Source organism: Mirounga leonina, unplaced genomic scaffold, assembly GCF_011800145.1.
Source record: "Mirounga leonina isolate KUSES-001 unplaced genomic scaffold, KU_Mleo_1.0 Mir_224, whole genome shotgun sequence".
NCBI classification, from domain to species: domain Eukaryota; kingdom Metazoa; phylum Chordata; class Mammalia; order Carnivora; family Phocidae; genus Mirounga; species Mirounga leonina.
Window position 1 is genome coordinate 20,485,308 of NW_023270615.1, and position 15,454 is coordinate 20,500,761.

Here is a 15,454-nt window from a genome sequence, read left to right on the forward strand (position 1 = left end):
GAGGCGTCATGTCATTACTGGGGCCCTGCCGTCTGCACCACCACCTCCCGCTCACGGTGTCTCTGCAGAGGTCCCTCCTCAGGCCCTCACCCCACCTCTCAGAGACGCTCTCATCTTCCCATTAGGGAACACCCTCCCGCCAACGGCAAATCTGCAGGGAGCACGGCCCTCTGAGCCTGCACGGCCCCGCTCCTGGGACAGTGAGGACGCGGCAGGGGTTGGGCCCGCCGGGTGAGGGGAGGGGAGGGGAGAGACCCTCAGCTGCCTCCCGCAGGCGGGCCCTGGGCATTCCCCGAGAAGGCACGGATGGAACAAGGCGCACCCTGTGTCTTGAGGCCAGGAGGGTAGGCACCCATGCCCAGAAAATTCTGAACCCAGGTGAGCATCGGGAGAGCGTCTGGGAAGGAGCCCTGGACCTCGGGGAAACGTCACGGCTCTCCCTGAGGAAATCCCTGGTAAAACCATGGAACAGCAGAGGCCAGCGTCCACACCGACGCCATGGCAGCCCCGTGTGGGAAGGGAGAAAGCGCCAAGGTTTTGGCACTGGTCAGGAACGGCGAGCTCGTGGCTTTCCACACACAACAGAGAGAAGCGCGCCCAGATGCAGACGTGAGCGTGTGGAAGGGCACGGTGCAAGCCTGCAGAACACTGGGCAGGCCTGCGGAGGCGCCCGGAGTCTGGCCAGCGCGAGTGGGTGGGGGGAGGAGGACGAGGGGCCTAGACACCTCGCTGGGCCTGAAAGAGAGGCGGACCCAGAGAACTGAGGGGACGTGCAGGAGGACCCAGGCGTCAGCACCACGGGCCAAACGTGCACAATCTGGGCATCAAAAGGCAGAGCGACCCCACGATGGTCGGAGGGGTGTGTCCACAGGTGCACACGAGGGGAACGCAGCTGTCACTGCTGGTGCGGGCCACATGGCATGCCACGGTGTGCCCTGTCCCTCCCACGCGCGGATGACTGTTCACGGGAAGCTGAATCATCAGTGGCCCAGGGAACAACCCACTGGCTGAATATCGAGCCTCCTGCCAGGAGCCAGGTGGGCGGGCATGGCCGCCGAATGACCCTCAGGCCTGGTCAGCCCCAGCCAACACCCCAGCCACGCGGCGTGGGGAACCCAGAACCAGAAGGACCCACTTAGCCACTCCCGGACCCCGGACCAGGAGGACGCAGGAGACCACAGGCCTGTACGGCACCGCGTCTGAGGGACGTACCCTGTGGCCACCGGTAACTCACCAACAAAACCAGTCCACAGAGCTACAGGTAAGCGGAGGGTTTGGTGAAAATGGGTGTTTACCCAGCTCCAAGGTACAGCCCGTGACATATGGTCACCCCACACGCAGACCGTGGGCAGACACCCCTCGACCGTGTGCCCACGGGGAGTGTCGTCCGGGGCTGGCCACGGTGAGGACACGGCCCCACACCAAGTGCTGCAACAGACACGCCGAGTGGCCACGAGGGAGCTGCGCCGGTGCCCGTCATGGCAGGATAACCAAGACGGTCCCACCCCGAGGAGCTCCTGCCTTGAGGGAGTCACCCCACATCGGGGGGCGCCTGGCAGCCCCGAAGCGGCTCTCCCGGATCTGACCGCGGACGCAGCTGAGCAGGAAAGCTGCTGTCTGTGGGCAAAGACGCGGGCACACTCGAGGTGGCAGGGCATCGGCCTGGATGTCCTCTCAGACGGTTCTTTGTGGCACATTTGCAACTTTTCCGTGAGTTCGTGACCGATTAGTTCAAAATCTCTCCACCCCGCTGGACAGAACGAACCGTGTTAAAATCCCGCAGACCTCTGGGCAGTCGGCCTCCCGCCTGCCTCGGGCACGGGCAGCAGCGGTGTGAGTGGCAGCACGCGGCCAGGACGCGGGCGAGGGGCCGGGGCCCAGGTCAGTGCCGCCTGCCCGCCGGGCCCGGCCGGAGACGGCTGACAGGGAGGCGCCCCGCAGACGCGCCTGCCCGCTGCTTCTATTTTCTGCCCGTGGCCCAGTTTTCCTTCCATCTCTGTCCTCGCAGTCACACCCCCCCGCAATCCTCTCCAAGGTGTTTCTTCTATTTTTTCCCAAACGGGGAGAACTTAGCCCCATTCTCTGCCACGCTGAAGCGTCGGACCCGGAGGCCGCAAAGGCAGGAGGGGCTGGTGCGCAGACACCGGGACCCTGGGCTGGGCTGCAAGCCCCTCTCCCGGGGTCCTCACGAGGTCGCTTCCGGGTCAAAGCCAGCCCAGGCCCCCAGAGAACTCGCCCTTCTCTCAGCACCTGGGGCACTCGATGGGTCCCCTGCGCCCGCCCGTGGGCCAGCCGCTGGGAGCTGGTTTTAGGTGACGACATGGGTGTGGGGGTTCACTGGTGCTGGGCCCCGCGTTTGGAAGAAGTAGGTGTGATCCATTACAGCTGTTGGTGAGTGACCACCCAGAGCGGCCGGGGGCAGCAAGCCCTGAAATGCTGCCCACGAGGGCTCCTCGGTCGCGCGCCTGGCCCAGAGGCGGCCTGGAGAACCCCGGAGAGGGAGGGTCTGACCCAAGGCGGGATCTGGGGCTACGGGCGGGCGGGGCGGCTGGGACCGCCGACAGGTGAGGCTCCCCGCCAGGAGCCGGGAGCAGTGGCCAGGCCCACCGGGGGCGCTCGCACTGGGCCGACACCCCGCCATGGGAATGGGCCACTGTCGGCTCATCACTGGCTCATCCTCGTCCCCGAGTGGAGGGGGGTCCGCATCGTTCTGCCATCGTTCTTCAACCAAACACAGCGATGCGCGGAAGGCACGGATGCCGTATGGCCGGTAGGACGCTCCTCACAAGAAGTGCTTTTAAAGACGACGAGGGAAGGCGCTGGGTCCAGGGGTCTCCACTGTGAACTCACAGACACCGCCCACTGAGTCCAGCCAAGAGCCAGGGGAGCCGCGCTGACGGTGGGTGAGGCGGCAGGCCCAGGTGCGGGCACGGGACCTGCGGGGTCCGGGATGCGGAGGGGTCGCTCAGGAGTATGGGTGGTCCTAGAAAAGGTCCCAGGTCCCGTGTGGGCACCACCACATCCTACAGCTCAAGAGCGTGTCAACGGAACCGAGAACGGACCCAGGCTGGAGGAGATGCCTGGTCCAACTGAGGCACAGGAATCCATCTGTGCCGCGGTCTCATCGTCCCCATGCACTGCGCGGCACTTGACCCCTGCTGGGCTCTCGCCCGAATCCATCTTGGGCAGGAGGGTTCCCTGGCCGCGTGGAGCAGGCACGGTGCTCACGGGAGACCCGGAGCTGCTGGCCTCCCGTGCTTCCCGAGGCGCCCACACTGGCCCGGCCCCGCCAGCCCTGATGGACACAGTCCTCACTGCCGCCCCAGGGACCCACCTCCCTCCCCCCTGCCACCGGGACAGCGCTAGCTCCTGGCCCGGTCCCCCATTCCCGTGGGCCCCCCAGGACTCTCAGCACTCGCCCTTCGCTCCGGCCTGCACGCCCCCTGGCTCGTGAACGTTTGTGCGTTAAGCTGGGCAGCAGGTGGGGGGGACGGCCCTGCTGCAGCACGAGCACCAACAGCAGCCCTGAATCCTGGGACTGATGTGCTCGCTGCTCACCACGGCACAGCTCCCGCTCAGCACCCAGCAGCTCAACATCCTCTCGGATGTGCAAGCGACACGCCGGGCTGGAGCCACGAAGAGCGGCGCTGTCCCGTGTCTGGGCCCAGGGATGTGACCGGCAGCTGGGAAGGTGCGGGTGGTCCTGACCTGGGCTCCTGGCCACCAGCGGATGTCCTGCTCACCACACGTGCGGGCCACTCAGCCTGCCAGCCCTGCCCTGATGCACCACGCACGGCAAGATCCTGGGACTCTCACCCGCTGCCGTCCGCCCGCCGCACTGGGCCTCGGCCCTCAGCCCACACCTGCCGTGGCACAGCTGGCTGTTCCCTCATCCGAGCAGGGGCCTGAGGACCGGTGTGGACTCTCGTCCCACCCTCCAGGGCCAAGTCCACACCACCCTCCTCCTCGAAACCACCAGGGCCAGGGGGTCTCGCCGTGAAGCACCGTTTCTGAAAGCCGTGCTCCATTCGGTAAGGCCTCCCCTGCAGCAAGCGTGGTTTCACTTGCGCTCGCTTTCTACACGAAAATCAGTGTCCCCTTCCTCACGTGCGCCTTTCCCTCCAAGATGCTGAACACCCTACGCCCCTGCTCCCGGGCACCGCGCCCTCAGCAACAAAGTGAAAGATCAAACAAAGGCCACATTCACGCGGCCAGCCAGACTCTGGCCAACACAGGCCCTTCCTCATACCCCCGGGCCCCCAAGTCCCTCCGTGCCCCGCTCCTCGGGGCCCCTTGCTGCGCGGCCTTGGGGCAGATGCATCGGAGCAGCGGGGGCCCCACCTGCGCTGTCCTTCACCAACACACGCACCCCACGGGCGGGATCCGCGCGCCCAGGACTGCCCGCTCACCGCGGGGCCACACCCCTGTTCTGAGCTCCTGCGCGTCTCTGGAGACCACGGCTTTCCGGGCACACCCCTGCCCCCGTGGGTACCCGCCACCCCCCCCCACAAGCAAGTGCCCCGTTACCATCTCCTGCGCCACACCGTCAGGCGTCTCCTTCTCCAGGTCAAAGGTGAACTCTATGGCCCCATTGTCCTTGGGCTTGCCCTTCAGTTTCTTGGGGTCGTCAACCCAGAGCCGCAGGGCGATGGTCGACTTCCTGCCGTGGTCCTCCTCCGCCAGTTCCACCCTCACACCCGTGTCCTCTGCGAAGAAGGCGTGGCTGAGCAGGTCCTTGATCTCGTACCTGAGAAGGGGCAGCCAACGGGACGGTGAGGGCACGGCTGCTGGCGAGGCCCCAGAGGGCCCGGCTCCCTCTAGAAGGTCCTCTGGCCACGCAGCGGGCAGTGCGGTCCTCGAGGGCAGCGCACAACAGAGCACTCCCAGGGTGAAGGGAGACTGACGCCTGAACACAGCCAGCTGCACGGCACCAAAGGCTGCTTCTCTCTCTCCTTATAAAAAGGCAACGTCCCCATCGCAAGAGGCTCCGGGAAGTGAAGTTTCCAAACCTGGCTCCGCACCCTGCAGACAGGCCTGCGGCAGCACCACCAAACCCCCAGGGTCACAGGTGAGGCTGAACCGCGGGGCCCTGGGCGTCCCGGCTGCTGGGTGTGGTCACAGTAACCAGTCCCCATCCCCAAACAGGAGCTTGTCCGGGTGCCGTCCTGGGCCTGGCTTCCTCCCCGCGTCCTGTCTGATCCGGCGGCCCCTCCCCTATTCTTGCGTCCCTTGGACAGGCGGAGGAGCCCACGCCCTGTGGACGCTCACCACCCAGAAAGGGGGAGCAGACACATGCCTGAGGGGGCCCCTGGGGAGCAGAGGTGGTGGCCCCTGCTGGTCCTGGTCTGGAAGGTGGTCTTGTGGGGTCTGCTCTGAGGGTTCTTTAGCTCTACATGGTTGTTTCTATACTTCTCTGATGGGAGTTCTACTTCACGATTTCTTAGTTATTTTCTCTGAAAGAATAGAACACGATAACCTGCAGGGGGCAGGAGAGAGAGCCCAAGGATCAGAACAGGGCGCCGGCATGAGAGGTGAGGGCCATGGAAAAGAACACGGATCAAGGGTGAGGACAGGGATAGGATGGCCTTGTGCTGGGTGCACAGGATGAGGAGGGCACACGAGGGGTCAAGGAAGAGGTGTAGGGGGTGGGGGGGAGGGATGGGGGATGCGATGAGGGAAGGGCAGGGGAAGATGAAGGTGGGAGGAGAGGAAGGGAGAGAAGACGAGAGGGAGGGTGGAGGAGTGAGGAATAAGAGGAAGAACAGGGAGGAAGAAGAGGAGGAAGGGAGGAGGGAAGAGTAAGGGGAAGAGAAGGGGGAAGAAAGGAGGGGCAGAGGGGGAGGAGGGAGAGAGGAGGAAGAAGGGGAGGAAGGGGGGGAAGGAGGGAGGGGAGGGAAGGAAGGGAGGAGGGCGAGAGGGGATGGGAGGCTTCCTGGCTGACCAGCTGAGGAGGTGAGGGCTGGTGTGGGGGCAGCTCAAGGGCTCTGGCTTGTGGGCTTTGGGTTGAGCATGGCTGCATGGACCTCACAGTCTGGAGGTGACAGGAGGGGCAGGCTGAGGGCACGGCGGAGCCCCTGCTGCAGCCTGGGTGGGTGAGAAGCCCCTGGCAGAGCGGGGAGGCTCCGGGATGGCCCCCAGACCAGGGAGCATGCCCCGGGCAGCAGAGGTGGGACCTGGCCTGAAGCAGCCCATCTCCCAAGAGCGCGGGCAGTTGCGGGGATTTCAGCATGAGCGACACCCAGACCCAGCGCCCCACCGGACTCACCTTTCCTCCTTGTTTTTGCAGATGCACTCCCCAATAATCTCCTTGATTTCGGGATCGTGCACTTTCTCAAAGCTGGCAGGCTTGATGCCCTGCGAGACCAGAGGAGCAGAGTCAGGGACAGGACAGGACTTGTTTCCCGCTCAGCTACACTAGCCAGGCAGGGGGACGGCAGGAGGGGCGCAAACTGGCTGGGGACGCGGCTCACGCTGAGTGCGGAGGGGCTGTCGGGAGCAGCAGGGTCTGGGGGAGAGCCCGACCCAGCCCCCCGCCCCCGACAGGAGCGTTCCCACACCCAGCAGAGATACGGCAGGCGGCCAGGGCGACCACCTTCCTCACCACACCCTCCCGCCCGGTGTGGTCACCGCTGCTGGCCGAGGCCACCAGACACTCTGCCCCACTGCGACCACGGGCAGGGCTGCCTTCCAAGGCCTGGGGGCTCCAGGGTTTTGTAAGCATCTGTGCCGTGGAGTCCCACAGCCGGGCGGTTTGGGGAGCATCCACACTGACCACAGACCCGGTGGGTGCCGGCAGGGCTGGCCGCAGCTTGGCCAGTGATGGCCGTGACGCGGGGGAGCAGAACCCCGGGGCGCAGCCCTGCAGACAGTGGGGACTCGGGAGAAGCAGGGGCTGGACTGCAGGGGCAGGGGCCTGGGGGAGGGACAACGGATTCTTAAACACATGGAGGACCTCAACCATCCCATTCTTCAGCAAGACTCTGCCTTCAAAGTCTCTCTTGGCTGTTCCAACGTAGAGAACATGAGCGGGAGTGCAGGGCGGCCTCCAGCCCAGAGTTGGACCCAGGAGTGTAGGACCTGTGGGGCTGCCGCCCGGCAGGGTGCTATGCCCCAGGCCCCAGGCCCACTCCCAGTGGGGGCCATGTGCACACGCTCAGCAGAGTCTGCAGCGACAGACTGGGGCACTGGGCTCCAGGCGCGGCCAAGGGACTCCCCTCGGAGGGGAGAACCCCAGGCTGTACCACTGAAGCCAACAGAAAGAGGTTTAATTACACAGGAGGAAGGGCCAGGGTCCCGGCGGGAGGCAGGCGGCCTGAGAAACTCTAAGTGCACGTAAGCGTGGGCCACACACACCTCTGAAGGGCCGAGGCCCCCAGAGTAGGAGAAGAACATGCAAGAGGAACAGGTGCTGCTTTGCAGGGGCTCGTGTCCCCAGACTCAGAAGCATGGAGTCGGGGTGCTGGGAGCGGGGACACCGAATCCCTGCAGGACTGGGGATCAGGGCCGACGCGGGGCTGGAAGGTGAGGGTGTGTGTGCCGCGAGGGGCCAGCGGGCCCACAGGGCATTACTGCAAACCACGCCAGCTGTCCGGAACAGCCCTCCCGTCTGGTTTCCTCGGGGAGCAAGGGTGGGACCTGACCTTGCTTTGCCCAAGCTGACATGGGTCCACACAGGAGCCCTGCTTCCTAGGGCCTCAACGAGGGATCCAGGGTGGCTGAGGAACACCCCAGTGGGAATCAGTCCTATCTCCCCAGCCCAGCGGATGGACCACAGCCCCGTGCACGTGGGCACCCAAGAAGTGGGGCTGGCGTGTTGCTCCCCCGCACCCCTCCAAGGCCTGGGAGTGAGGCCTTAGCCTCAGGTGACCCCTGCCCCATGGAGGGCCACTGCCCACAGCCAACAAGCCCACCCTCCCCTGCCAGCATTAGCAGGGAGCTGCACGCCTCCCTCTGTGTCTCTGACAAGCACCAGCCAAAAACTCTGCCATCCCCCTCAGCGGCACACAGGAGGGGCTCAAATAACTGAATAAGACTGAAGGGGAGACATGAGCTAAGACCTGTGGGGGAGCGCAGGGTGGAGGGTGGGGCGCGGGCAGGTGCCCCGGGCAGCCAAGGACCACGCTCCTCGTGCATCTGCAGAAGTGAGGGGGGCGCCAGGCTGAGGCGAGGCAGCCAGGACTCAGGGGCCGTGGGGCCTGGTGCCCAGAAAAGCTACGGCCTCACCAAGCAGGACGGCCGCGGAGGGAGGACAGGGTGATCGGCTTGCAGAGCTGAAGCCACTTGATTAAAGCGGACGACTGTGTGGGCACACACCAGGACACGGGAAAGCCAGCGGCCCCGGGAGTGACCCAGAGGAGGGTCTCTAGGGACAGGCGGCCGGGCACCTCCCGGAGAGGCCTCGAGTCGTGCACGAGGCCCACCGCGGCCAGGCCTGTCCACCACCAGCTCAGAGACCCGAGCAGCCACCCCGCTGAGGCAGCCTCAGTTTCCCCTCTGTGACAGCACCCTTCCCTTCCTCACACGGTGCTGTGAGCGCTTCACCACGCACGGCCCCTCGCGGTGGCCAGTGGACTCACACAGGTGACCTTCCGGTAGATCTGGGCGGCGTTCTGGCACTCGGAATAGGGGTACTCGGAGGTCGCCATCTCCAGCATGCACATCCCAAAGGCGTAGACGTCCACGGACTCGTCATAATGCTCCTCGTACATCTCGGGCGCCATGAACTCAGGGGTACCTGTGTCCGGAAGCAAGGGACGCGGGGTCAGCAGCCACTGGGCCAGGAGCCCCTCCCCATCAGGCCCGGAACCTGCAGTTCTAACAGGACTGCTCTGCAGACAGTTCCCGAAACGCCCCCCGGACCCTCCCGATCCTAGGTCACATCAGCTCACGGCACTAGGGGCCCCCCCAGCTCCGAGCCCGCTACCCCAGAGCCAGGGCACGCTCTGTGCCCCGGACACGGGAGGCGCCGCACGCCGAGCAGCAACCCCCCCGGCCACAGGCCCGACCGCCCGCGGCAGACAGACACGCACAGTCCCCGCAGAGCGACCGAAGTAAAAAAATCCCAGAAAGGCCCCAGATGTCCCCAGGCAGACACCACATGGCAGCGTGTCAGGCGGCACAGAAAGGAGCGTCTCTGCTGATGGTGCCGGCCAGGTGCCCGCAAGGTGTTCCCAGGACCAGCGGTCCCAAAATGACGCCTCCTCCGAGTCTCACACGTGGAGTGAAACAAAGTATTCGGCTGTTCGTGCACTAGGACCTCTCCCAAAACAGCAAGCACAGACCCCAGAGACACGTCAAGGAGGCAGGGTTCCGGCTGATTTTTCCTTTAGTTACACTGGTCTGGGGATTTTTATTTTTCTGTAACAAGCTTCTGCTCTAAAAATCACAAAATCCTCCTATTAAAAGAGGTCCAACCGAGTGCCTGTCCAGCCGAACTCAAAGCAGAGGGAAACGTCGGGAACGTCTCCACCTTCTCCGCTTCCTCCACCCCAACCCTTTCAAAATGTTCCCGTTTCTTTAAAAAGCAGGTGCAGAACAGTGCGGGCTGTGTTCAAAAGCACGTGTGGGGTCATCAAATGTTTTCATGGCTCTCTGGGACGCAGAGAGGTGACAGTACACTTCAACTTGTTCTCGTGCACCCACAGTTTCAATGTAACACGTATTATACGCTTAACGAAACAAGTGGACATTTCAGTAAGAAATGGCAAAATCGAGAATCTATCTTCAGGTTTATGTGTGTGTATAAAGAATTCTAGGAGATTCTGGGGGCGTCTGGGGGGCTCAGTCTGTTGAGCGTCTGCCTTCGGCTCAGGTCATGATCCCAGGGTCCTGGGATCGAGCTCCGCGTCGGGCTCCCTGCTCAGCGGGAAGCCTGCTTCTCCCTCTGCCTTTGCCCCCGGCTCCTGCTCGCTCGTTCTCAAATAAATAAAATCTTAAAAAAAAAAAAATTCCAGGAGGTTCCAAATCAGAAATAATGGGAACAGGGTGGGGGAGAGAGCAGGAGTCTGAGGGACCTTGCACTGGGAATATCTCCATCTTTTTGGGGTTCTGAACGGCGTGACTGCTGACAACGATTTGCACTTGGCTGTGGGCATCCACAGGGGAAGAGGGAGGCTGGCTGAGCTGTCCCAAAGCCCCACACAGCCTGCCTTTCGAGGGACGGGGCACGGGAGGTGGGGGTGCAGGGGAGGGGGCCAGCTCCGAGCGGGGTTGGGGATGCCCCACGCGCTTGGGCCACGGACACAAACTTTTCTCTCTGTCCTCACTCTGCAGCCACCTAAATCTGAGTGTTAAAAGAACATGTGTGTGCTCACAACCCACACACGTGTGTGCCTGGGGCACCTCCCTGGCCCCCTGGCCCCAGTGCAGGTGACCACGGCCATGAGCGCCTGCAGGCAGCCACAGCTGAGGACCCGGCCAACGCAGACACGGGGAGAGGGCGGGGTGCTGTCAGAGACAGGTGGCTCTCGGGGACGAACCCCACAAGGGGCCTATAACCCCCAGCTGTGTGAGCACACGGCATCAAGGGGCTGTGGCCACGGGGCTTATGGTGAGGACACCTTCTCACCCAATCCATCCCCCTCCTTCCCGTCGGCCGACACAGAGCCCCAGGCCTGGTGCCACAGGGCTCCCCCAAAGCAGGTGGAGAGGTCCTCGGACACCGCCACCCAACGTCCAACGTCCACCATGGGCCACACCTGAAGTACAAACCCAAACACGGCCAAACCCCCGACAGCTTCGCCCAGAAGTGGGTCCTCGGCATCAACTGTCCCTTCACGTACCCTGGACACAGCACAGAGCAGGGAGCCTGACTCGCAGGCTTGGGGGACCCTCCCCCCACCTGACCGAAGGCCCCCCACCCAGCTGCTGGCCCTCTGCTGTCCAGGGCCCAGGAAGATGTGGTAATCGCCTCTCATTCTCCATGAGTTCGGAGCTTCCCCCAGCTGAGCAAGAGCTGGGCCCCCTGTGCTGGGCTTGGGGCTGATGCACCTGCTGGAAACGCCCAGCCTTCACATCACTCCATCAGACCACCCAGCCTGTGTCCGGTCCCCTGATACCCCACTTCCAAGAGGGACAGAGCCACCAGCCAGAGAAAGCCCAGGGAGCTTCACCAGGTACCCCACCCCCAAGGTCAGACCTACGAATCCTGCTCGGAAACTGTCAGGTGATCAGGGACGTGCTCCCTCCAGCCAGGCCCCTGCCCATTTCACGGAGAGAGAAACCGAGGCCTAGGTCGGCCCCCACCCCAGCACTCAACTCCCCAGAGCTACCAGAGCCCCCTGTTCACAGGGCACCCCTGGTGGCCACCCTGCCCCAGATGTCACGTTCCAAACCCACTAACCCCACCAGAGAAGTTTCCAGACTCCCAGCAGTTTCATCTGCCACCAGTTCTGTCCCCAAACGTGCATCAAAACCATGGGCTTGCAAAACCCTGACATCACCCTCTCGTCCTGCTTGTGTCCCCACACAGGGCTTCAGTGGGCACAGGAGCCTCTCCAGGTCCCACCCGACCCCAGCTGATCCGATCAGGATTTCTGGAGCTACACCCCGGAGCGGGCTGGCGCTCCCCAGACGTCTCGAACCCCATCAACAGCCGCCCCAAAGCCCTTGCAAGCGCTCTCTCTGCAAAACCCTGGAGAGGTGCCACCTAGCGCCCGCGGTGTGCCGGGACCCCAGCGCAGCCCCAGTCCCTGTGTGGCAGCTGAGGACGGGGCCTCACCCAGAAAGGCCACAGGGGCTTCTCAGAGGAGAACGAGAAACACGGGAAGACAAGGCTAGCAAGCCAGCACCCACACCAAATCCCCCACGCTGGCTCTGGGCCCCACAACCCCCAGGGACTCCCTGCGGTGGGCCTCAGGGCCTGGAGCACCCGCCTCTCTGCCTGCTCCAGACTCACCAGCCACAAAGCCTGAGTCCCTGTCATCAAGGCCTCCTTCCCGCTGAGTGTCGACCGCCCGCGGGCCCCAGCGGCCTCACCCCCCGACCACACAGCCAGGGACCCCCAGGTAGGGCCCCGGGGCAAGGGCTTACCGATCACACTCTTGGCGAAGGACGCTCTCTTGAGAGTGGCCAGGCCCAAGTCGCCGATCTTCACGGAGCCGGTGGGCCCTGTGATGAAGATGTTGTCACACTTGAGGTCCCGGTGGATGATGGGGGGCGTCCTGGTGTGCAGGAAGAGCAACCCCTTCAGGATCTGCCGGCACCAGCTGCGGAGCACCTTGGGCTTCATCACCTTGAACCGCTTCAGGTACCTGCGGGGGGGGGGGCGCGTCTCACCAGCGGCTCCCGTCCCCGGGGGGCCATGGAGTCACCACCCGGACGGGGACATTCCTGAGACAGGCCCTGGCAGACGGGAGGCCCGGCGTCCCCGCCTCCGCGGCCCCTGCGCCCGGGCCCAGCCCGCCCCAGGGTCCGGCCAGCGGGTGGGGGCGTGCTCACGTCTTCAGCGTCCCCGAGGTCATCAGCTCGGTCACCAGCACAATGCACCTCTTGCCCCTGGCGCTGGACTCCCAGAAGTCATAGAAGCGCACGATGTTGGGGTGCTGCAGGCCCTTGAGCATCTCGGCCTCCTCCTTGAACCGCTGCCTCTCCAGCTTGGTGAGCTTCCGGTCCTGGAGAGAGACACAGGCTGAGGGGCAGCGGCCACCTCAGCAGACACCCTCCACGGAGCCCGGGGGCCCAGGAGGGAACCCACCGGCCACCCCGCGGCTCCATGTGTGAGGACGCAGCAGAGGGAGAGGGCCAGGCGCCGGGGCCGCATGGCCCAGTCCCTCTGTGGCGTCCTCCCACACCCAACCCCAAAGCCTCGTGGCCCTGGATGAGCCCCTGCAAAGGACCTCAGCAGAAAGAGACAGCAGAAAACCCACACGGCAGCACTCACGCTCTCCCCGAGAAAACACCTCCAAGGCCTCACGTCCTCAACACCCGCTTTGTGAGCCGTCACAAGAAAGACACTGGTTCGGTTCCAGTTTACACGCAACTCCGAGGACATGTTCACGGCCAGAGCAGACGGGAACCGGAAAACCAGGGCCCCCGCCGGGCCCTGTGGTGCTGGGGGGCACGGCAGACACGCCTCCTGGGTCTGTGCTGACCCCAACCGCAAGTTCACACAGGACACAGCAGCACCACCATCGGGGGCTGGGAGTCCCTGTGGGGGCCGCCCACGCCCACGAGGAAGACCGCCAACACCCTCCCCACCCTCGAACCCACCCTCAGTGCCCTCCCTGCGCGCCCCGCCCCCACCTGCCACCACCCAGCCCTACCTGTCGGGCTGCACCTGCAGCCTGCGTGGCCCTTCCAGACACCCTCCAGTGGGCTCTCACCACAGAGCGCTCGGAATCACCCCAGAGCTCTGTCGTTTCCAGCCTCGTCCCACAGGGAGCCGCACCTCTGCAGGCCCCAGGGTGGCCGCCTCCCCGCACCTGCGCCTCCCACCAGCCCTGCCCCCCGCAGAGTAAGGAGACACCAGGAGAACCATCGCACGGCTGACCCCAGAAAAACACAGAATTCGGGGACAGAGGCAACTTCAATCTAGTTCATGTGCTCACGGGGATCGAGGAGGCTGACACACATTAAGTAAGCAAGATTCTACTTAAAAAGGAACAGTCAAGGGGCACCTGGGTGGTTCAGTCGGCTGAGCGTCCGACTCTTGATTTCGGCTCAGGTCATGATCTCAGGGTCCTGAGAATGTCAGGCTCTGCGCTCAGTGGAGAGTCTGCTGGAGATTCTCTCCCCTGCTCCTCCCCCCATTTGTGCTCTAAATAAATAATAAATAAATAAATAAATAAATAAATAAATAAATAAATAAATAAAACCTTTTTTTAAAAAAAGGAACAATCAAGAAAGTGCTCTTGGGGCGCCTGGGTGGCTCAGTCAGTTAAGTGTCTGCCTTTGGCTCAGGTCATGATCCCAGGGTCCTGGGATCGAGCCCCGCATTGGGCTCCCTGCTCAGCCAGGAGCCTGCTTCTCCCTCTTCCACTCCCCCTGCTTGTGTTCCCTCTCTCACTGTGTCTCTGTCAAATAAATAAAACCTTAAAAAAAAAAAAAAAAAGAAAGTGCTCTTGCAAATTAAGCCTCCAGTTTCAAAATAAGATATTCTGCAATAGAGTGAAACATTACGTACAAAAACATCAACATTTGATCCAGACACCGACATGGAAACATGCTCCACTCAGCAAAAATTATGGCTTATTTAAGAAAAGTCAAGCCACAGGGGCGCCCGGGTGGCTCAGTCGTGAAGCGTCTGCCTTCGGCTCAGGTCATGATCCCGGGGTCCTGGGGTCGAGCCCCGCATCGGGCTCCTTGCTCAGAGGGAGGCCTGCTTCTCCCTCACCCACTCCCCCTGCTTGTGTTCCCTCTCTGATTGTTACTCTCTGTCAAATGGATAAATAAAATCTTTAAAAAAAAAAAGAAAACCACAGACTGGAGAAACTATTCTCAATAATGTATCTGACAAGGGACTTCATCCAGAACACAGAACTACAATTCCATAATAAAAAAAGGTGTGAACAGGTAAGATGGAGAAACGGCCAACAAGCACGTGACAAGGCGCTCGCCATCCTGAGTCACTAGGAAAATGCCAATTCCAGCCTGGAGATGCCACCTGATGCCCAGCAGCAGGTCAAAGTAAAAGGAGGCTGGTTCCAACCGCTGGGTGGCTGGGAGCAGCTGAGGCTCCGGACACATGGCTGCCGGACATGCAAGGGGGCACCAGCAGGGTCCACACCTGCTCCAGGCCCAGCCCCTGCCCTCCAGGTACCTACGCAGGATGGCACATGAGCAGCTCAGAATGATGTGGGAACAAAGGCAGAAGAGGAATTACTAAATTTCTTTACTCCCTACAGCCCACTGACAAGTCCTTGAAACAGGCAGAGTGACCTTCCTCTAGGGACTCAACTGCCTCAATATTAATACTTTGCTAAGGGCAAAAGGCAATCCTAGCCTGAGCCCCCTCCACCCCACCCCCAAGAATTCCTTTGGAAACTTCCTTTCTCTCTTACCCCCAAGATACGTGTTGGCAATCATCCCCCAAGCATACGGCCCACCGATATACATCTGGAAGGGTCTCATGACTCAGGTTTTATTAGACAGTAATAAATGACATTTTCCCAACAATAGCTAGCCCCCCCAAGGTCCTGGAAACCTCGCTTCCAAAATTCCTTAGACACTTACGTTATCCCTAACCCCCTCCCAACTTGAAAGTATCTAATGGGCCACTCCTCCTGACCCCACTACAGTTCTTTCTGCCCATGGGTCCTGTCCCTGTGCTTTAATAAAACCACCTTTTTGCACCAAAGACGTCTCAAGAATTCTTTCTTGGCCGTCGACTTCAAACTCTAATAATGTCTTTCCTACATCAAGAACAGCACCAAACTCCCGGAAAAGCAGAGCTGACATGTGGCTGAGGTGGAGGATGCTCACCTCTGGGGCTGGCCTGGGGGGGGGGGGGGGGGGG

General features: G+C 62.5%; 1 protein-coding gene across 1 annotated transcript in view; it reads right to left on the reverse strand.

Moving 5' to 3' along the window:
- Nucleotides 1–15,454, reverse strand: part of WNK2 (WNK lysine deficient protein kinase 2) — a 128,360-nt gene that overhangs the window by 82,197 nt on the left and 30,709 nt on the right. Inside the window, 5 exon segments of the mRNA XM_035028982.1 lie at nt 4,528–4,747; nt 6,266–6,354; nt 8,577–8,734; nt 12,031–12,251; nt 12,439–12,611. Of these exon segments, the coding sequence (XP_034884873.1) occupies nt 4,528–4,747; nt 6,266–6,354; nt 8,577–8,734; nt 12,031–12,251; nt 12,439–12,611 (861 nt within the window).